The 23,553-nt window shown below is 45.1% G+C and overlaps 1 protein-coding gene across 1 annotated transcript in view; it reads right to left on the bottom strand.

Moving 5' to 3' along the window:
- The window catches only part of LRRC41 (leucine rich repeat containing 41), a 158,485-nt gene that overhangs the window by 50,993 nt on the left and 83,939 nt on the right, over positions 1–23,553 (bottom strand). Inside the window, exon 5 of the mRNA XM_078671696.1 lies at positions 8,085–8,318. Coding sequence (XP_078527822.1) covers positions 8,085–8,318 — 234 coding nt within the window. The remainder of the gene's footprint in view (positions 1–8,084; positions 8,319–23,553) is intronic.

The following is a 23,553-nucleotide window of genomic DNA, read 5'->3' as shown; positions in this document are numbered from 1 at the left end:
AATGCCATACTGAGATCAGTGTTACAAGTTTTGCAAGGCACAGATATTACCGTGAAGAGACTGAAGTCAAATTTCTGACTACTAGTTTTGATTATCTTGGACATATATTTTCTTCAGAGTGATTATTCATAAAGATCTGGTAGTTGCCATTAAAAACACCCTGAACCCAGATACAAGGAAGGTCTTAGATCTTTTCTTATGATAAGCGAGTGCTATTATACGTTTGTATTTTAGATTCTTTGGTTGTAAAATCAGTAAGGAAGTTTCTAAAGAAAGGAGTAAAAGCATGAGCAATTGTTTCTTCAAATCAAATAATTAATTCTTAATCAACTAATGTTAAACCCTTTTGTTAGTGGTGCTAAATGTGCTTACAGTAGACGCTAGTGCCGCAGGTGTGGTGGTATTTTATTCCAATCTGTTCATGGAAAGGAGCAGAGTGTAGCTTTGATATCTCACATATTGCATGGAGCAGCACTACATTATAACACAATCAAAACTGAGGTATTGGTGTGCACACAGGCAAAAGAGACTCAAAATATATTTGTCGGGTTCTAGTTTTGAGTTGGAAATGGATCACATATCATTGTATTGTTTAGTAATTCCATTTATATAGCGCTTACTACTCCTGATGAGGCTTCAAATTGCTTTCGAAGCATTAGTAGATCTGTTGAGTGGCAATGGTGTTGACAGTGCTTCTGCGAGGTTAGTCTTATTTCAAGACTGCAGGAATATAATTTCAGAGTCTGTTATGTGTCTGGAGGTAATAACAGGAGAGCAGACTGTTTAAATAGGTTGCTCAATGAAAGGGGGCTGCGTCTCAGTAGATGGAATGGATGTGCTGCAGGAGCCATTGATGTTGCCTCTGACCGTGGAGGTGCCTTATCTTCTGATGAATGGTCTGAACAGAGTGATAAAGATACCACCTGATAATGCTGTACATTTTGTGTTAGATAAAATGAAAAAAAATTTGAATCAAGCTGGCAATTTGAAATTGACCTTTTATAGACCTTCTTCCAATCATCACTAAGGTTAACAGTGTCACGTGGTCCATAGGGACATTGTTGTCTTCATTAACTTAGCATGAGCACGCTGCAGCTTGCCTGCTACTTTTGCGCACGTTACTGCATATCTTTATTTTTGAAATAATTTCAATGACTGCTTTCACATGAGAACTCATCGCTGTGTTCCTTTCTCTGCATGTTCCTGGGATTTTGACTGAACATTATATGCAAGGTCGAACAACAATTCCCCTTGTTATTTTGTTCTGGTTAGTCTTTTCTCCATGGTCTTTTCATTATGACATCTCCCTTGCTGATATATGGACTAGCTGCTATGCTGACTCAATTTATACTATGCATTTATCTGCTTGTTGTGGTACGTATACTGCATGTTAGGGCATGTTTAGTTAAAAGAAATATTTAAAACTGTTCCGCGTCTCTGTCAGATCTTATTGTGGACAAGTACAAGAGTGAGAGCGAAAGGGTGTGTCTTGTTACCGTGATTCCTGAGATCTGGGAATGTTGTGTTCTGGGGTGTCTAATCATTGGTTTCTCTGTGAGTGAGAAAGAGAGCAAGTGAGTCAGTGTAGGCTAGTGGGTCCTGGGCTCGTGGGTACCAAGGTGGTAGAAAGACTCAGTCCCTATCCACCAAGGTCCCATAATCCTGCGCACAGTTCTGAATTTGTGCAGAATCCCTGCAACATCAGGTTTCTGAAGAAGGGTGTGAAAACTGCCATTGGCAATGGTATAAAATGTGCAAACTCAATTTTTTAAAAGCAGTTGGAGAGGTAAAAAAAAGTAGGTGTGACAAAAACTCAAGCTAAACAGTATTACAACAAGGTGAAGCGTGTTGTTAAGCATTCAATAATGGCGAGATAGTCTTATCCAGAAAACTGTGAAAAGGTTAAGGGGCAGATTAAGCTCGCTTTTTCCGCTAAAACTTTAAAGATTTTGAGATATTCTCTTCTTTATGAATGGAAAGGATGGTGGAGGAAAAAGTGTTGTGCTTGTTCCACCATGTCAGGCTAGTCTATTGAAGAACACTGTGAATTTGAAAGACAAACATTTTGACTTGTCTCCAGTATTGCAGGATAATTTTGAGTTGCGTGAATTCAGCTAATGTTGAACTGAATTATTGTATATCTAATTCACACAATATAACTGAGATTCCCGTTGTGTCCGATGCCAGTTTAGAATCTGAAACATGAGGAACTAATTTCTCATTGCAACTGCAAAAGCATGCGTTTAAGTATAAGAGTATTTAAATTACCAATCAAATTTCGAAATTTTGTAATGTTTATTTTATAATTCTCTGTGTTTGAGAAAGGAGGCATCTTACAAACATTTATTCTCATGTACATATTCATTTTATTTTACAATCGTTATTTTTAGGGCTCGTCCTATTAATCCCGCAAGGGATAATAGGACGAGAGTATAGTAGCCAAAATAAGCCGTCAAACCATCGGGCGGATTTCCAAGGGTGCATGTGCTCATGCACGAGCTTGCCATTTGCTTTGCATCAGGCAGCTCGGCCTCAGGCATTCACCCCAGCGCGCGCTAATTACATTTAATTAATCCCTGCTGTTTCACACTTCTTTCACGGCCGCAAGGCCGTGCTTCAAAGGGATCCGCTCCCCCGCCCCTAAAAGCTTCGTAAACTAACAATGGACGTTATAAAAATGGCTGTATTCCGCTACCTAAACAAGGCGCATGGGGCCCGTTTCCTTCCTGATGTTAGGCACATGGCACCGACGCCGCTGTACCGTATGTTTTCATATTTTTATGATATAAAGACAGAAAGCAAATTTGTAACTGCAGAGCCATGCATTTTGCCCTGCAAGTACACTAATCTGCCTGCACGAGAGGGGAGCAGCAGGAACACACAGCGCTGGCGCCGTCCATCTGTCGGCGGCGCCTTCTGATGCCACCACAAACGGTGCTGCTTGAGCCGGTCGGTATTCAAGCTGCAAGGCGGCGGATCGGGGGCACGTCAACGTGAGACACTGCTGAACGAGACACTTAACCGATCTCTGCTGATCCCGAAGCAGCAAACAGCCTTGCACAGCCGAAGGATGGGAATCAAAGAACTGTAAAAAACAAGGGCAACCGGATTGAGAAAACGCAACCGTCCATAACAATGCTAGACGGGGCTGCACACATGCTGATAACGTAACATTCATTCACTGGTTGTGCAAGTAAACATGCATTGTGCCCTGGAAACCATCCCACAGAAGGTTGTGGAAAAGCCCCTTATGAAGCATTTTGAATTTAAATTAACTCAGCGAGCTATTAGTCGGATTTCATATTCAGACCTCTGTGGCATTTGCTAAGGCGTGCATCGCGTAGTTCTGTTGTCTTATTTTTACACAGTAGACACATCTACATACAAAAACAGTCGGCTCCAAATGGGGAAAGCGTTCGGTTCTCCACTAAATATCGCACAACGCGAACTGGAGAAGCCTCATTAAATTCAACCGGCTTCCAAGCAAGGCAAAGAAATCAAGGTTTGCAGAAAATGTCAGCCTGCGGCGCCGCACGATGTGGTGGTTTTAAGAAGGCAAAACATATCCATTAAGAAATACCCCGCAACAACAAAACTAGTCTCGAGACAAATGCAGTCACTATTCTAAAGTTTAGTGTCGACAGAGCCAGTACGTTCAGCAGGGCAAAAACTCTGCAAGTGATAACGGAAGTAAAAAATAAATGAATGAAAGCCGCCTTTAAAGGACTTGGAATTAGGCTTAAACACCAATGATAACCTGGAAACAGGGCTCTACTCGGATAGTAACATCTAATTTTGTTAACATTTTCTAGTAGGCACTTACCTGTGGGTATCATCTTAGAGCAAACTGTCTATTGATGTGTCGCCCTATTTTAGGTAACTTTTTTTTAAACACATCAATTACTTGTGAACGTGTGTGTGTATTCACCTAAAACACTCCATCCATCCCACTCCATCCATCCCCCCACTCCACCCATCCATCCATCCCACTCCATCCATCCATCCATCCATCAATCCCACTCCATCCATCCACCCCCTCACTCCATCCATCCATACCCCCCACTCCATCCATCCATCCATACCGCCCCACTCCATCCATCCATGTCACTCCATCCGCCCACCCCCACTCCATCCAGCCATCCATCCACCCACCCCCCCCACTCCATCCATCCATCCATCCCCCACTCCATCTATTCATCTATCCATCCATCCCCCCACTCCATCCATCCATCCCCCCACTCCATCCATCCATCCATCTCCCCACTCCATCCATCCCCCCACGCCATTCATTCATCCATCCATCCCCCCACTCCATCCATCCATCCATCCCCCCACTCCATCCATCCCCCACTCCATCCATCCATCCCCCCACTCCATCCATCCATACCGCCCCACTCCATCCATCCATCTCACTCCATCCGCCCAACCCCACTCCATCCAGCCATCCAGCCATCCATCCACCCACCCCCCCACTCCATCCATCCATCCCACTCCATCCATCCATCCATCCATCCATCCATCCATCCCTCCCACTCCATCCATCCATCCATCCCCCCACTCCATCCATCCATCCATCCCCCCCACTCCATCCATCCCCCCCACTCCATCCATCCATCCTTCCCACTCCATCCATCCTTCCCACTCCATCCATCCATCCATCCCTCCACTCCACTCCATCCATCCCTCCCTCCACTCCATCCATCCCTCCACTCCATTCCATTCATCCATACCCCCCACTCCATCCATCCATCCATCCATCCCCCCACTCCATCCATCCATCCATCCATCCATCCATCCCCCACTCCATCCATCCATCCATCCCCCCACTCCATCCATCCCCCACTCCATCCATCCATCCCCCCACTCCATCCATCCATACCGCCCCACTCCATCCATCCATCTCACTCCATCCGCCCACCCCCACTCCATCCAGCCATCCAGCCATCCATCCACCCACCCCCCCACTCCATCCATCCATCCCACTCCATTCATCCATCCATCCATCCATCCATCCATCCCTCCCACTCCATCCATCCATCCCCCCACTCCATCCATCCATCCATCCCCCCCACTCCATCCATCCCCCCACTCCATCCATCCATCCTTCCCACTCCATCCATCCTTCCCACTCCATCCATTAATCCATCCCTCCACTCCACTCCATCCATCCATCCCTCCACTCCACTCCATCCATCCCTCCCTCCACTCCATCCATCCATCCTTCCACTCCATTCCATTCATCCATACCCCCCACTCCATCCATCCATCCATCCATCCCCCCACTCCATCCATCCATCCATCCCCCACTCCATCCATCCATCCATCCCCACTCCATCCATCCATCCATCCATCCCCCCACTCCATCCATCCCTCCCACTCCATCCATCCATCCATCCATCCCTCCCACTCCATCCATCCATCCCTCCCACTCCATCCATCCATCCCACTCCATCCATCCATCCCTCCCACTCCATCCATCGATCCCCCCACTCCATCCATCCATCCCCCACTCCATCCATCCCCCCACTCCATCCATCCATCCATCCTCCCACTCCATCCATCCATCCTCCCACTCCATCCATCCATCCCCCCACTCCATCCCTCCATCCACCCCCACTCCATCCATCTATCCCATCCATCCATCTATCCCATCCATCCATCTATCCCCTCCATCCATCCACCCCCCCACTCCATCCATCCATCCATCCATCCCACTCCATCCATCCAACTCCATCCATCCATCCATCCCACTCCATCCATCCAACTCCATCCATCCATCCCACTCCATCCATCCATCCATCCCCCCACTCCATCCATCCATCCCACCACTCCATCCCCCCACTCCATCCATCCCACTCCATCCATCCAACTCCATCCATCCATCCCACTCCATCCATCCATCCCCCCACTCCATCCATCCATCCCACCACTCCATCCCCCCACTCCATCCATCCCACTCTATCCATCCCACTCCATCCCACTCTATCCATCCCACTCCATCCATCCATCCCACTCCATCCATCCATCCATCCATCCATCCATCCATCCATCCATCCCACTCCATCCATCCCACTCCATCCATCCATCCCACTCCATCCATCCATCCCCCCCACTCCATCCATCCATCCCCTCCATCCATCCATCCCCCCCACTCCATCCATCCCCCCCACTCCATCCATCCCCCCCACTCCATCCATCCCCCCCACTCCATCCATCCATCCATCCATCCATCCATCCATCCATCCATCCCACTCCATCCCACTCCATCCATCCATCCATCCATCCCACTCCATCCATCCATCCATCCATCCATCCATCCATCCCAATCCATCCATCCATCCCACTTCATCCATCCATCCATCCCACTCCATCCTTCCATCCATCCCACTCCATCCTTCCATCCATCCCACTCCATCCTTCCATCCATCCATCCCACTCCATCCTTCCATCCATCCCACTCCATTCATCCCCCCACTCCATTCATCCCCCCACTCCATCCATCCATCCCCACACTCCATCCATCCCACTCCATCCATCCATCCATCCCCGCACTCCATCCATCCATCCCCGCACTCCATCCATCCATCCCACTCCATCCATCCATCCATCCATCCCGCACTCCATCCATCCATCCCACTCCATCCATCCATCCCGCACTCCATCCATCCATCCCACTCCATCCATCCCACTCCATCCATCCATCCCTCGCCCACACTCCATCCCTCGCCCACACTCCATCCCTCGCCCACACTCCATCCCTCGCCCACACTCCATCCCTCGCCCTTTTGCCGTGCCTCTATCTCTCACCCTGCCTCTATCTCTCACCCTGCCTCTATCTCTCGCCCTCCCTCTATCTATCTATCGCCCTCCCTCTATCTATCTATCGCCCTCACTATCCATCGCATCACCACAGCATCACTCAGGGGCACCACAACATCACTATGCGCCACCAGAGCATCACTGAACGCCACAGCATCACTCGTCGCCGCTACAACATCATTCAGAGCCACCACAGCATCAATCTGTGCAACCATTCAACAACAACTGATTCAAATATGTTCTCTCAATGTTTCAAACTTTATTACAAATATCACAAAAAAAAGTTAATATTTCACTTCTGTTCTTGTATTTTCATCACAATAAAATACACTAAACATAATCTTCCAAAAAGTTATTTGCAAAAGTTTAAGCTATTGCCATTATAAATTACAATAACTTTTATTTAAGTATTAAATATTGAAAAAAATACAACTAATTGTTATTTTTAATATTCATACATCTAAGTCATGTAAATTCAACACATATTGCATTACAAATGCTATAGGTGTCACGTTTGCAAAAGTTAACACTATTGGCATTGTAAATGACAAAGTTATTAATTTCGCTATTTTCAAAACAAAAACAAATAAAAAAATTGTCATTTACAATACTAATACCTCTAACTTTACTAATGCGAGCCCTATTGCGTTGCAAATGCTTGTTTTATGGTTACATTACCTCGCCCGTTATGCTTCCAATGAATTCTCTGCATGAACAGGCTTGAGCGGGTTCCAGGAGTTCTAGCTTCCAAACAGACGCATGTCAGTTGGCACCGGTCTCCTTAAAGGCAACACTGTTCTCTGTTGGCTCACTTACTTGTATCTTGATGAATTTAAATTTTCTAAGAAGAATCCCGGTCTCCTCATTTCTGTTCTGGTAACCAGTCTTTGGTTTATTTTGGTTGCTTTAACTTGTTATTGTCAAACAATTGAAAATTAATCACAGGGATGTCACCCTACTGTCTCTAGTGACCTGACCCATTGTCCCAAGCTGCATTATGTAACAAGGGAAGAAAAATGTGAATCACACAAAACCAGACCAATGGATGAAGAGGTCTGATTGAAAGACTCTGTAAATAAGTAGGTCACATACAATTCAAAGAAAATCCAAATGTGCTGGCTAATGTCTAACTAGAAGATAAAGACAATTTGCTGTTGCCCAATTTTCTAGAGGCTTCCTGCAATTTGCCTACAAGTGCACTTAATACACAAGATGAAATCCAATCCAAGGAACAGAACATAAACTGCTTTGGCTTCTTCACCTACCTGGAAATTCAAAGGCGCTCCCATCTAATCTCGGTTTCTCTGGAAGATTTTCCAGATCGAAGCTGAGCGAAAGCACATGGAGTGAAGGGAAGGCAGTAAGAAGGTTGTGAGCCAGTTCCAGGGTAGGGATGTTCACTGTGAAGTCACTCAGGGAAACAGTACGCAGACAACAGCCGTCAAGGTGGGACAGTGAGACAAGCGCCTCCATAACAGGGAAGATGTTTGAGCCTAAATCTAAAAAACAAAACAATACACATTTATTAAGGTTTGCAAAGTAGATTTTGCAGACAAAAATGGCATGACCTCGGTAAGGGTAAAACTGAAACATAAGTAATATAACAGTGAAGAAGCACTAGGAAACGACTCCTGTAAATAGCTAGCATATTTCCTTTACTGTACAATAATAAATTAAGTTTAATATCATAACAATTCTAATTCTACACCAATACCATCCTATGGTCTTTGCCAGAACAACAGTTAATGTAATTAGTCTACTCTCCACTGCTATCAAGGAATAATGGCTAACTAATGAAAAGTGTTTTCAGCAGTTTCAGCAAACCGATTGCTTTCCAGTCTGTGCACTTTTATTTTCAACTTGAATTATTATATATCAACTAGGCCGCTCCAACTGCACGTTTCAGGCTTGATAAAGAAAAGAACCGTTCAGTAGCAAATTGCAGCTGCCAGGGCCTGCAAAATACTACACAAAACTAAAAGGTTAATTACCTGTATGATTAGTTTAGCTGCTTGAAGAGTTTCTGGATTCATATACTGTGCATTATTCCACCATCTATGGATGGGCCTGGAATGTCCTCTTTTTTCGTGAGTGTGGGCTTTGTTGGTGCTACATCCTTCATTCTGTGACATCAGACATAAGCTCCGAATGTGGTCTCTAACTTCAGATTCTTCTTCCCCTTTGGCGTCTCCAGAGTGCCGTTTGGTTTCCCAATGATCAGACTCTAATCCCTTCCTTTCATTTCGAAATGTTGTCATTCCTCAGGAAGGTGGAAGTGTTGCTTGTGAATCCAGAAAAAATTTCAAGCTGCAATATTGCTACAGGTAAGTAACTATTTCGCTTTGCAGCATGAATCTTTTCTGGATTCACATACTGTGCATAGATTTTGTGGCAGTGTTCTCCTTTGGGAGATTCGGTTGAAATTAGCATGAACAAACATTTTAGAACTTGATCTTGATGTTCTATCTGTGCTTCCCTGTTAGCTTAAATATCCACACAGTATTGATAGTGTGAACGGAAGATCATTTGGCTGCCCTGCAAATGCCAATAAGTGAATCACTGGCAATGAAGGCTAGGTCCCTCCATTCTTCCTTGCTGAGTGCACTCTTGGGTTCTGTTCCAATGCTACCCCTGCTGCCTTGCAGCACATCTGGATCGTTTGTAAAATCTTGAGGTAGGTTCCAGTGGTTAATGGTGATCCTTTGCTTGCTGCTGCAAAAGAAAAGCAGAACAAATTCCTCTATCTGACCTGCAGTGTTTCCTGCAAGAAAACTTTCTCTTTAGAAATCAAGCGTGAGCAGGGCCAGTCGTGCTTGTGACTTTGGTTGTGTAAAAATGCTCTATAGCCTGGTTTACATGGAAATGTGATATCACCTTCAGGAGAAACTGAGGGTTTGTCATCATCACCACTCTGTCCCTGGGTATCTGTAATTAAGGTGCTTGTATAGTAAGAGCTTGCAGTTCGCTCACTCCTAGTAAGGCTGTGATGGCGATAAGAAAGGCAATCTTGAGAGTTAAATATTTGAGTCCTGCTTTGTGCATTCATTCAAAAGGCGGTTTCATCAATCTGAGCACTAGATTCAAATTCCAAGCAGTAAGGTTGCCGACACTGGTGGGGCTATTCTCTTCGCCTCTTCTAGGAACCGCCTGTCTACTAGTGCGCTGAAGACGTTTCTTCCTAAAATTCCCCTTCAATATGCCACAAAGTCTGACAAATGAACTTTTAGTAAGGCATGAAAAAGGCCCTCGTCTAGAAGCTTGTGAGGTTCCGGAATATGGTAGTGTCCTGTGCGCAGCTGTCTTTTCGCACCTCTAGTGCACCAGTGAATCACTGTACAACAGCTTCGCATATTAGACCACCTGGCTTCTCTTCGGACTTCCAGTTACCTTTGTGGTAGTCCTAGATGACCAAATTCTAAGTCTTTGGGAGCCATGTCGCTAGGCTGAGAGTGGCTGGTTCGGAGAGGTACACATACACCTTTTCCTTTGCTAAAAAGTCTGGATGAGCTCGTAGTCTCATCACACTCTACTGTGCAATTTCCATTAGCTCTGAGAACCATGTTTCTCTGGCGCATTAATGGGGTGGAGCCTATCAGAATTAGTATACTGCCTGCTTGCATCTGTCCAGTTGCAGCAATATATGTGAGGTGGAGTGTTGTTGGGGTTGCAACTACCAGAATTAATGTCCTGCATGCTTGCTTGCACCAGTCCAGTAGCAGCGATGTAAGTAGGGTTGAGGAGGAAATATCTGACCAGTCAATTGATCAATATGTGAATACCTGGATGCAAAGCTTTGGTATTTCACATACTCCTGGGTTGCAATTTGCGGGTCGTTCTATAGTTTGAAATTGTTTTGTACTATATGCGGTTTTAGTTCTCACTAATGCAAAGTGCTTGCATATTTGGCTCTTTGTTCTTAATCCCTGGCAGGTGTAAGGTCTTTAAGGTTATCTTTCTCTTGAAGGCCCATTTCCATATTTCATGTGCTAGTTGAGCAAGTGGCTGTGACCTTGTTCCCCATTGTTTGTTGAGGTTGTGTACCCACTGTGGTTGTGTTGTCTGTTCAGATCTGAACTACTGTCCTCCTTACTTGGGTTTGAAAGGCTTTTAGGGCATAACATGAACGCTGCAGCCATTCCAGAAGTAGTCTCAAGTAAAACTTGGCAGAAGGCATAAGTGGGATGCAAGACGCCATCATGCCCAGTAGTATTCCAACTGTCCTCACTGTCATAGGTCACTGGTAAAGGTGAGTTTGCTCCGTTAGCGCCTTGATCCTTTTTACAACTGGATAAGCTTTTGACTGTCCGAGATCCCCCTCTTCCCTGTATTATTATTCTTGAAGCGAGGCCTCGTCTGAATAGTCCTGTGGACTGCAGGGTGCCCATTACCTCTGCAGTTTTTTTTTTTCATGCTTTGTAGGGATTCAGCCACTGTTGCTCCGATGAGCCGCTCACCATTGAAAAGCATATTGATCACTTCTGTCTGTATGCCCGGATCACTCGAAGACCGCCTTTCGCGTGATCTGCTCTCAGGTGAAATTCAGCAAGACGTCTTTGACTAACTTGACGCATAGCGTATGCTGCATCTATAAAAATTGCATATTCCAATGCCCAAAGGTTCCCTCGGAGGCTTAAAATATTCGTACCTCGAGGCTCCTCCGCACATTGTCCTGACTCCAAGTTGGTAGTGAATTTTTCGTACTGACCCGAAAAAAACAATCACTGTATACGACACACATGGTCGATATTTATCTAATTTGCTTGGATTAACCTCTTTGTCCCGTGGCAAATTCCGCCGTGTTGCGAGGGGAGGCGGGGCTGGGCGTGGCGCTTGGGTACCCAGGACGGCTCCTGGCCGTCATGAGTCACAGTAGGCGTGTGCTCATGATGGCTGGGAGCCGTCTGAACTCCGCCAACTGATTAATTCTCCCGCACAGGCAGAAAATTAATTGCGCATGGGGGCAGAGCGGCAACGTTCGGACGGCTCCCGGCCGTCATGAGCACACGCGCCTACTGTGACTCATGACAGCCGGGAGCCATCCTGAGCATGGAAGGTGTTATATATATTTTGAAGGGTCAAACTTTTTTATTAACAGTCCTGAAGATGGTCTAATGGACAAAAGCCTAAATTAGACCGAAACATCGACAATCACAGCTCTTTCTTTTTATTGTTGTATAATTAATTCAGAAAAGGTGTTCCCAATTGTAACCAGGAAGAATATGGATGTGTACATGGTTTAAACTTCCGGTTTCATTGTGCAATGTAATGATTTTGTACCCTCCATAAAGAAATCTACTTTGTGATAATTTAAAACTGTTTTGAATGCATACACCCGTGTCTCTATGCTATTGTATAACTGATAAGATTAATACATGTGGAAATAATTGCTAAGTGCTTCTGTGATATAAGCCTTTTTGTTAAAGGCAAATCAAGAAAGCCTGTTAAGACTAAGTCATAGTAATTAATTCAAAAGCTACATAAAACAAATCCCCTGTAGGAGCTTTACCTGCTAATACTACTTGCTCAAGCCGTCAAGGATAGATGGGGTTGCCCATTGTTGTTGAAACTGGCTGAGGAGATTACACGGAAGCATGGGTGCAGTTTATTATAAATACCCCAACATTTCTGGGATTAGAGAGAGGAGCAGTCTGCTGACACTGCAAGGTTGCTGCTTGTCAGAAGTTTCAGCCCAGCGGATTCCTGTTTCCATCTGCAAGGAGGGATGTCGAACTTGTGACCAAGACGGGGACCTGCACACACTTACCCTCAGGTAATTGGGAGTGAGATCATCCAGTAAGTGATTAGGCAGATCATCTGCCATAGGAAGCTAGGTTAGGGAGCACATAGTAGGAGTACACTATACACAGTACTTGTATACCAGCATATATACACAGCTTTAGCACAATGTTAGAACTGTTTATCCTTTTCACTGTTCTTGTAATGCTAATTACCTTCATCTGCTTCGATCTAGTAATCATTGCAGCACGTCTTCTATACAAGAATCCCAATGGATCAATAAATATTGAAAAGCCTTGTTGTGCATTTTTTGTGTATCCCTCTGGGTACGCACAAGTGACTGAGTGAAAAGGTTCTAGATCTGTTACCACAATACCAGGGGGAGTCAGGGATGTCATTTTCAGAGTTTGCACAATCTATTTGTTACCTTCCTAGGGTTAGGGGTACTTATGGTTGCACTGTGAGCTTGCAGGAATATAGGCCAATATATCCTGAGGGTGTGCACGGAATCAGTCTGGCACAATCCTGACGTTTATGTTGTCCAACAAACGCACAGTTGTACCGGTGAAGTACAAGCTGTATGACACCCCTTCCTCATGTGAACTGGTATCTATATCCTACCACCCCTGCTCCACCATTTTGACCTTGAAGAATGGATATACTCCATACTACTCCCCTTGCTCTCCTCCTAATCGAAGACCCGGTCTTCTTCCTCTGGGGTTTTGGCATTAAAAGGAGTGCCAGCTCCATGGGTTTATCTCAAGGTTTTTACCACAAAGTCTTTTTAGGTATATGGTAGCCCTAAAACGAGTCATTGAACTAATTTTATAGCTATGCTGTAACCTTCAGTTCCGTATCAAGATGATTGGCTTTGCAGATTCGCGAGCTATATCCCCCCCCCGAACACGCAAACAGCGTTCACGAACAGGAAAAAAGCATCGCGAACAGGTTAACAAGCAATTCCGTGTTTGCAGAACTCTGCGTGCTCGCGGAGATTTTTTACCGTTTCGCAAAGATTTGCGTAGCGCGACTAGGCAAATTCCGCCAACACCTAGTTTTATTTCTTTCAACGTCAAGGGCTTTGTTTTCGGTATCAACATTTTTCTTTTTTACATTGCAACCTCTTCTTTTCAGCCCTTGTCCATCGTGCACGATATCTTTCGACTTAGACCCATGGAGTTCCGCTTGCTTGTGTTTCCTTCGAACATTGGTGGCTTCAGTGTCAGGGTATACACTGAGGACAACAAGCCTGAAGGTATCCGCTTCACCTCGCTGCGCACCTTAGGGGTTATCTAGCATTTTCTTGGCATCTTTTCCAGTTGAACCTCAACCCTCTGCGATCAGAGGCAACTACATTTCCTAAGAGTTTTCTTCGTTGTTTGACAAGTCTAGATCCTTAATTGAGGAGTGCTTGGACTGTGCAATTGAGTTGTGTTCCCACCTCTGATTTTCCCAATGATTTGGATGAAACGCTGCACATGCACTCTGCGCTGTGGCCTCTCTGCAGACAGTTTGCGCACCTCACAGCTGTCTTTTTGTGAGAACATAAAGCAACATCTGGAGCAAATCTAAAGGGAGTGTGCTTCATACCCTTCTCATTTTCTGATCCGTGTGGTCGACTCCGAGAAAAAATCTTCAGAAAATGTCAGTATTATTCAGTGTTATTAAACATATTTTCTGCTCGTCTATGATCTTGTCGTTTTCCTGGACTTTTCCAATTTATTTGCTCAATGTTTTACTGAACAAAACCTCAATCTTCTGCTTTACTGACTCCAGAACTCTCGATTATGCTCACAGACCAACCAACAGAAAAAATAATCCACAAGCTGGGGCCTCTGGGGCGTACTTCAGGGTCATAGGAGGATGGATATAGCAGCACACAGTGGTTAACGGTGACAACACCTACACAATAAAAATAAAAATAGACAATTACAGACCCCACCACTGGATGGCAGAATAACACACTGTGTATGAATCCAGAAAAGATTCACACTGCAAAAATTAATATGTTAAACGCGAAGGGGCTGGAAAGCAATGGAGGAGCAGGGGAGGCTGAAATCAAGGGAGCAAAACTCAACATAGAAGGGAAGGAAAGTAGCAGAGGAGTTTGAGGGAGAGAATGCTGATAACATACAAAAGAAAGCTATGAAACGGGAAGCAGGAGGGGTGGCAGGGAAGCAACAGATAAGCTGGATGAAGAGCAACTTGGAGAATGTGCGTGTTGAACCTGGCCCTTTTTGCAGGGATATCCCCAAACTTTTTGACTTCATCCTGTTTTTTGTCGGTCCTGTTTTTGTTGGCTTTAGGACTCCAAGCACTTTACCACTAGTGATCAGTGCTAAAGTGCATGTGCTCTCTCATTTAAACTTGGTATGAGTGGTCTACACTTGTGTGGCATTTGTTTTTTCACAACAAAATGTTATTGTCAACAGCCAAAGTAGGCCTGGCGAGGTCAGGTGCCTAAACAGTACAATATACAAGGTAGCCATAGTGATGTCAACATTTTGTTGCCAATTAGACAAAGGAGGATAAAATGCAAGCAAACATGTCATACTAACAATAAACTGAAGAGTCATAAATCCAATATACAATACAGTACGTGTCAAAGCGTCCCCCAATTGAAGAGCAAAGCCACTAATCCCATATTCACCCCACATCGTGTCTGTTGTGTCCATTGCTAATCTATTGAGACAACTATATCCTCTGATAATCTACCCATCTCTTCAATTTCTTGCGATGTTTCTGGGTGTGAATGGGTGTGTTGTGCACTTCTAAAGTTTGTTTGCAGTTACCTCCTAATCAAAGACATTATGAGCATAAGTACAGAGGCTCTGACCCCATGATTTTAGACACTGTGTGGACGCTGCTGGCTCTAGAGACTGCACATAACCAGAAGGAACTGTTATGTTGCCAGGAATAACAATTGGACAGACTTGCTTGTTGTGCTGGCCTGTGGCCTGCTGGGCTACAAGAAGGACTTGCCTCAAGGACCCTGATGTGTTGGCCTGCTGCTTGTTCTCTGCTCCCTGGTTGTTCTCCAGGGACTGGGTGTATTGACCCCCTCCCTGCTCTCTTGGGACATTGGAGGATACACTTCAGCAAGTGCGCTTTGAGTGCTTTTGACCTTTGTTGCAGGAGCTGTGTGTCAAGCGTATGCTTAGCACTAACAGTGTGGCCCATTATACAAAGACCGAGAGCTTTTTCTGTAGCCTAAGCTGGAGTTAGGGAAGCCCTCCCTCGTGCCAAGGAAGGTGTGCGTGGTGGGCATTCCCTGCTGGGCCATTGTGAAGGGCAGGCACTATGAGGCAAGTTAGTCGGTGACTGCCCCTCTCCGACCAAGGATTTGAGTCTTGTGAGCAAGACGAATGTGTACAGGTGTGCATGCCCAGGCTTGTTCTGTGAGGCTCCAGCATGCCCCTATCTTCTCTTCATGGCAGGCCCCAGGTGCTAGGCCTGCCCATGATTCTGAGCGGCTCCGTTTCTCTTGGAACTTCATCAACAGCATTCTGAGAGGCCCCGGTGGGTCTCAGACATGCTGCAACACAGAGCGGCTTTGTTTTGTCTAGCAAGGCTTCGGGGATCAACAATCAGTAGCTGCCTAGCGCATTCGTGAGCAGCCGTATGGTCCCTTGCTAATTCCACTGCGGTTAGGACCAAGCAAGGCCTCATCGCCTGAATTCGCCATGAGTGCCATAGACTCGTGTTCACACATACCTTGGAGGCATTTTCTTTGATGACTTAACAGGGCGAAACCTCTACGGATTCCCCCCAGGTACACGGAGTGGGAAAAACGCACAGAAAATACTAGATTTGGTGTTGTGGGAGGGCAGGGCAGGTAGCCGTATAGCCTATGTTTCATGTCACATAACCATACAGTGTGTATTCAAAGCACTGTGCTCTATGAATTTATGGTGATACTGGTTGTCAGTGACATATGGTGATTTATGTACAATGATGTATGGTAATTTGTGTGTTTTCCTTCCAAACTAATTGCTGCATTTCATACCCTGATGATTTCTACTGTATGCCTTGCACTGTCCGGATAACGAGCATTATCTCAGGAGTGGCCTTTTATATGTGCAGTAATGATCTTATCATGACGTGTGCAACATATTAGTCCTTACTTTATTGCACTAACTGAGATGTTATCACAATTGCCTAGTTGGCAAAGTGATTTAGGGTGTCTGTGTGTGTGTGTCTGTCTCTGTGAGTCCGAGTCTGACTCTGGGTGTGTTGTCTGTCTGTGTATATGTATTTATGTGTCTTGCGCAAAAACTTTACACATTGCCTCTGGGATAAGCCTAACTGCTCTGCCAAGGGGGTGAGCAGAGGTTATCTTGGGTGTGTAACTCCCTTAAACTGAATAGAGTGATGGGTTCTGCCTGCCTGGCTTAACCTAGCTAACCAGAAATCCCATTTCTGAACAAAGTCCTGATGGGGAAGCAACACACAGTACAAAGAGCAATAACACATGCACTCCTTTGCTGAAAAAAAATGTAAAACATGGTTCCAGGATATCTACCAGAATATACAAGTCATTCAATCAAAAGGACAGTGAGAAGCTATACTCCTGGGGGGTAATAAACACAAGAAGAAGATGAAAAGTCAAGGAATAAGAAGCTTGCAAATAAGATCGACAAGAAAAGCAACAAGTGACGAGCAACTTGCTTAAGCAGAACCCATTCTAAGTATTAGTATGGTTTTTAACAGGTCATTTTCATCATTATCATTGTATTGTGTGATTAATTAAAATCTTTACAATATTCGCATAGAATAAAAAACTGAGAAACAGAAAAAAAGGAGAAAGTAAAACCTAAATAACCTATTTTTTAGGATGATAAAAAGTCAAAATGATCTGTCTCGGAAAAGGACCTCTCTGGTCATATTTCTTTAGTTAAAACATATTGAGTCTTTCCGTGGCAAGGATTTCGCTAGGTGTCCTTTCTATCACCTCGTGCATCATTCCCTGAACCGCTGTTTATACTAGTTAGTAGGTGCCTTTGTCCGATCAGTTTCTTGTAACAGTTTAGTTACCTTCGCCATAAATTTGACTCCGCGACATGAGCGAATGGATGAAGCGCCACCTAGCCAGCATATCACCGCCTGCCTGCAGGTGCGGATCTTCAGTGTGATGAAGATTGCCCGTAGATGCCTTCTTCTTAAAGCCTGTAAGGCCGGACACACACATAAGAAGTGTGTCACTGTTTCCTTCTGGTATCCGCATAGTCTACAGTTAGAACTTTCGGGTTGTTGTTTCCAAGAAGACCTTAAATCTTTGGAGTGGTGCATGCCCATTCGGTACGCTGTTGAGGCTTTTTTTAGATGTTGGCAGTAGTGAAGAGCTAAATATCCTTGTGGTTTTTGGTTGATATATGAGTTAACTACTGTCCAAGCATGTCGCCGTTTAGTTAGTGTTATTTTGTCTTTTAACAAGGAAGTCCTTTTTGCACCTCCATTTTAATTCCCCTTCAGACCACATTGCTAAGGAGCTAACAGATGACCTTGGAGCTCTTCAACTGGCCCAATTGGTCACAGCCCCGACCCATGAAAAAGGCAACCTACTAGACCCTATTTTCAGTAACTGCACTGATCTAATTGTTGACCAACCCACCCCCCTCCCATGGTCGGACCATTTTTTGGTCCCGTCTACCTGGGTCACCCACAAAGCCCCTCAATTACCCCCTCAAACCACAACTAGGAGAAACTGGTCAAAACTCCCAGTGGAATCCTGGATGCATGATCTGGACTCCACCCGTCCGCCACTCTGCCCAGACCCCAACGTGGCAAACGGAAACTATGTAGGCTGGATCACAAAATCCTTGGATTCGTTCCTCCCTCTTCGCAGAACGTCCTCAAAGAGAACGCAGAAATCAGCTCCTTGGTTTTCCGACTCGCTAAGAGAGCTAAAACGCCTTTGCAGGCAACGAGAGAGAGCCTGGCGTTTAGACTTTCTCCCGGAAAAAAAGGCATCCTACAAAGAGGCGATCAAAGCTTACAGAGAAGGGGTTAGGTCAGCCCAGGCAACCTACTACTCCGACAAAATCCTGGAAGCCAAATCAAAGCCCAAGGAAATCTTCCACATAATAAAACAATGCACCAGTGTCATCACTGTCCCCCATCCGATCAAGACTCAAGATCAATGCAACGAGCTGGCGGAATTCTTTCATAATAAGGTGTTAAAAATTTACTCCACCTTTCCAATTACAGCCTTAAACCAGGAGGCGACTGATTCACTTCACCCGAAAATTTCCCTCTCCCCAGACCAGCCAACTCTTGATCACTTTCCCCTCCTGGACCTTGACACCTTGGACAAAGTGGCACGCCAAGTTAAGTCGGGCTCTCCATGTGACCCAGCTCCTCCAGAAATCTTGATGCAGGCAGGCGAAGCTACCCTGCCTGTAATCCTAGAACTTCTAAACTCATCCATATCTGCATGCGCAGTTCCCATTGCCTGGAAGCAAGCCATGGTACGGGCGCTGCTAAAAAAAACCCAACCTGGACCCTGATGATCACTCCAACTACCGCCCCATCTCACTCCTCCCTTGGGCTAGCAAGGTGCTGGAGAAATACATAAATGCCCAGTTGGTCCAGTTTCTGGAGAAACCACTCCCTATTACATTCTTCCCAGACAGGCTTCAGACCAAAGCATGGGACTGAAACCGCCTTATTAGCAGTCACCGAAGAATCTCGAAGGATACTGGATCAGGGAGGATCAGTGGCAGTGATCCTCCTTGATCTAAGTGCTGCCTTCGATACGGTCAGCTATGCCACCCTGCTGAACCGTCTCCATAACATCGCAGTCTCAGGTGATGCATTAAGGTGGTTCGACTCCTTCCTAGCTGATAGATCTTTTCAGATCTTCGACGGCGATACAACATCATCCAGTAGGCCTCTCAGCTGCGGAGTACCGCAGGGCTCTTCCCTGAGCCCTGTACTATTTAATGTATACATGAAACCACTGGCTGGGGTAGTCGAACCGTACGGCATTAAAATCGTGTCGTACGCCGACGACACCCAGCTAGTGGTTTCATTGGCCCAAGAGAACAACAGGCAATCTTCGGTTGGTCTGTTGAAATGTTTAGAGAACGTGAAGGAGTGGATGACCAACTCCTCCCTCAAACTGAACGGAGGAAAAACAGAGCTCATGCTCTTAGGCCCAGCTTCGCCAGTACCTTTCACCTCCTTGTGGCCCTGCGGCCTGGGTGTTCCCCCCACCCCCAAGGAAAGTGTCAAGAGCCTGGGAGTATGGCTAGACAAAAAGCTCTCCTTCTCCACCCAGGCCACCAAGCTGTCCGCCACTTGTTTCGGCCTACTCAGAATCTTGAGGAAGGTCCTCCCACTTTTGCCTCTAGAGGCCAAAAAGGTGGCAGTACAAGGCCTCATCCAGTCCCGCTTGGACTCAAACAATGCTCTATACGTAGGGGCCCCTGAGATGACCCTCCGGAAGCTGCAGGTGGTACAAAATTGCGCTGCACGTACCCTACTCCAGATTCCATGAACCCAGTCAGCCAGACCTGGACTGAAAAGCCTGCACTGGTTGCCAGTGAGGCAAAGAGTGGCATTCAAGGCGCTGTGCATTGCGCATCGGGCCTTTTGGAAGACCGGATCAGCAATCAACAACAACCTTGTTATCCCCTACCACCCAAACAGGAACCTTCGGTCCACGGATGCTTTCCTGGCAGTTGTTCCTAGAGTGAAGAGAGCCAGGTCCGGGGGTAGGCTGTTCTCGCTGAACGCCGCCAAGCTTTGGAATGCCCTCCCCTTCTCTCTTCGGTCTACCCCTGATTTGCTTTCATTCCGGAAAAAGCTGAAAACAGTACTGTTCGCCAAACCCCTCTAGTCCTTATCTCCCTGCTCCGTCACTTCTCTGCTTTAACTCAGCGCTTGGACGCCCGTGGGCAGCAACCGCGCTTAACAAATCTTTTTTTCATTTTCATTTTCATCCGTTTGCTACTTTGCAGAAATGCCTGTGGTCGATTTTTTTCCCCCACACTTCATGTAGGGCCAGTGTGGTCAAACTCGTGCTGAGATATTTTCCCCATTGGGTGATGTTGGGCTGGACTTCCTGATAGTTTATTTCCTTCCAGCAGATATTGTCCATTGACAAGTTGTTTAAAATTGTTGATTCACCTCCAAGCCATGCAATTAGCCTGTATGACAAAGTTGGTATAATTTGTGCGGCCATTACTTTGAGTAGGTGCGATTTGGGCCCCCCACTGTCTTTTGCAGTTGCCTATATGCGTAAATTAGTGATTGCGCCATACCTGGGTATGCCTTTTTTGTGTTTTGCCCTGCTCAATGGTCATCCCCAAGTATTTTTATGAGGCCTGCTCTTCTAGGACTGAGTTGTTAATTGACCATCTGAAATTTAGTTTCTTCCCCTCCACAAGTCGGACCACTTTTGTTTTTTCTTTATTCAGTTCCAGGTTTTCTTGTGACATGTAGGAGGATAACATGTTTACTAAGCGTTGCAGACCAATTGGAGTTTTGCTTAGTAGAACTATATCATTGGCATACTGCATGATAGGAACAGGAACGTTGCCAAGTTTCGTGGCGTGGCTCTCCGTTACTTCTAAGTTACGTCCGATATCTGCTAGATATAGGTTGAAGAGACTGGGGGCAAGGACACAGCCTTGTTTTAAGCCGTCCTGTGTCTCGATTTTATGTGTGAGGCTGGTCCCGTTCCCTTGTTTAACCTTTGCCCATGTTTCACTGTATAGGCTGGTTATTGCGTTTATTAAATTAACTGGCATCCCCCACTTTCTTAACTTACTCCATAGCCTTGGCCTACTAACATGATCGAAAGCTGATTTTATATCGACGAAACATCCGTATAGTTGTTGATTTTTTTTTGGGGCGTTTTCCATTAGCAGGGCCAAGATGATCAGGTTTGTGGTTGTCCCCATCCCTAGTCTGAAACCGATTTGGAACCTAGGGATTATGTTGGTTGATGTTTCCCAGTCCTGCAGCTCTTCCAATAGGCACGAAGCATACAGCTTGGCTTCGACATCTATTAAGGAGATTAGGCGGTAGTTCCCTGGGTTTTTCCGGTCCCCTTTCTTATGAATAGGATGGATAATATTTCCTTTCCATGTGGCCGGAAGGATTCCTTTATGAGGATGTGATTGAATAGCACTGCTAAATGTTCGGCCCAGAAGTCTACATTTGTTTTGTAGACTGCTGTTGGGAGACTGTTTGGTCCGGGTGCCCCCTATGGCTTTCATTTTTGGATTAGCGTTTTTATTTGGGCGCGAGTAATCAAAACTTCTTGAACATTGAGATTTGTTTCAATGTTTCTCATGCTTCTAATGTCTGTACTGTTTGATTTGTGCCCCTTTGCGGCCGATCTTTGTGCCCTAGCCAATTTTCTCTTTTCTAGTTTTAATTCCGCGTTAAACCATGGTGCTGGCTTTCCTTTTCCATTTCTAATCGCCCTCGACTGGACTGAGTGCTTTTCCTTAAGTTCCTCCAGTAAATTTTCCCAGTTATTTACAGGATCTCCGTTTTCAAGGCTCCCAAGTTTTAACACAAAGTTACTGGCTGTAGTCATAATTTTATGTGTTTCTCCTCCCCTCCATTTTATTTTCCACAGATTGAATTTTTCGGGATGTTGCTGTAGTGAACATATTGTTTCTGCTCTTAGAACTGCGATAGTCATCCTAATTATTTGTGGGAAATGATCGCTTTCCAAGCGCTGAACTATTGAGTAATCCACTATTGATTTTATCATGCTTGTACTTACAATTGTAAAGTCTAAAGTCGATCTAACCTTGCCGCTCATGTCGGTAGGGCTCGGCCGAGTGGCCGTTTTTCTTGCTGTTTAAAATTGTTAAGCCCATTGTGTTTATATTGCCCCATTCGGCTTGGTTGGACCCGTGTACTGTACTTTTTTCCCTTTTTAGGCTGACCTTGTCAGGGTTGAGTAGATTACAATTGAAGTCTCCCGAGATTATCAGTGAGCATGGTTTATTGGTTTTTTGTATGGTTTTAATAAGTTTGATCAGTGTTTCCAACTTTTCCTTTTTTGCTTTTCGTTCTGGGTGTATATAAATGTTTAGGAGTAGAAATTGGTACTGAGGCTGTATTGTAATTTTTATGGCTTGGACCCAGTTTAATCCAACGTCCAGAACCTCTTGATGCCAGTTATAATTTTGTGAGACGAAGATTGTTAGGCCTCCTCGTGGATGCCCGTATTTTGAGTGCCTCTCTGCGAGTATGTGATAATCCGTGAAACCTAGGATTCCTAGGTGAGTCAGGTTCCAGGTCTCTTGTAAAAGTATTATGTCTTGTTCATCAAGGAATATTTGTGTTTCATGGTCCTGCTCCATGCTACTAAACCTGTGCACGTTCCAAGAGCATAAATTAATTGTTACCGGGTTTATTTCTTCCTTGTACAGGATTTTTATTCGTTCTCTAACTATGGTGTTTATGTCTGATCTAGGAACTTTTTTCGCTTAGTGCGGACGGGATCCATGACCAGTCTTGATTGCTACAATGAAGCCGGTAATTGACGGTCTGGTTTTTAAACATGGTTTTCGTTTCTGTTTTTTTACTCTGAGATGTTGCTCGGGCTGCGTGTAGGCACGATTTTACCTTGGGACTTTGCGGCTCTCCTTATTTTCCTGTTTCTCTGTTTTTTATTCTATGCAAATATTGTAAAGATTTTAATTAATCACACAATAAAATGATGATGATGAAATGGTTTTTAACAGGTCTTCTACCAAAGACAGTTAAAAACTGCTTGCAGGCAAGGCCTATGAAGGCATATAATGTAGATTTTCTCTAGCTTTGATGGACAGAAAATCTGGATTTTACTAAATACAAGGAGGCTACCATTATTGCAATCTCCTTTAATGCCACCACTTTCAGCAGCCCCTTTAAAGAACTTAGGATACTAACAAAAGTTCCAACATAATAAAAGGTTAGAACCACCAGCCATCTTCCTTCAGCTCACTGCAAAAATCATATAACATATAGAACGTGAATAAAGTATTGATC

The sequence above is a fragment of the Lissotriton helveticus genome, chromosome 1_2, assembly GCF_964261635.1.
Source record: "Lissotriton helveticus chromosome 1_2, aLisHel1.1, whole genome shotgun sequence".
In the NCBI taxonomy this organism is placed as follows: domain Eukaryota; kingdom Metazoa; phylum Chordata; class Amphibia; order Caudata; family Salamandridae; genus Lissotriton; species Lissotriton helveticus.
Note: the sequence above shows the minus strand (reverse complement) of the source record. Positions and strands in the feature narration are given on the sequence as shown.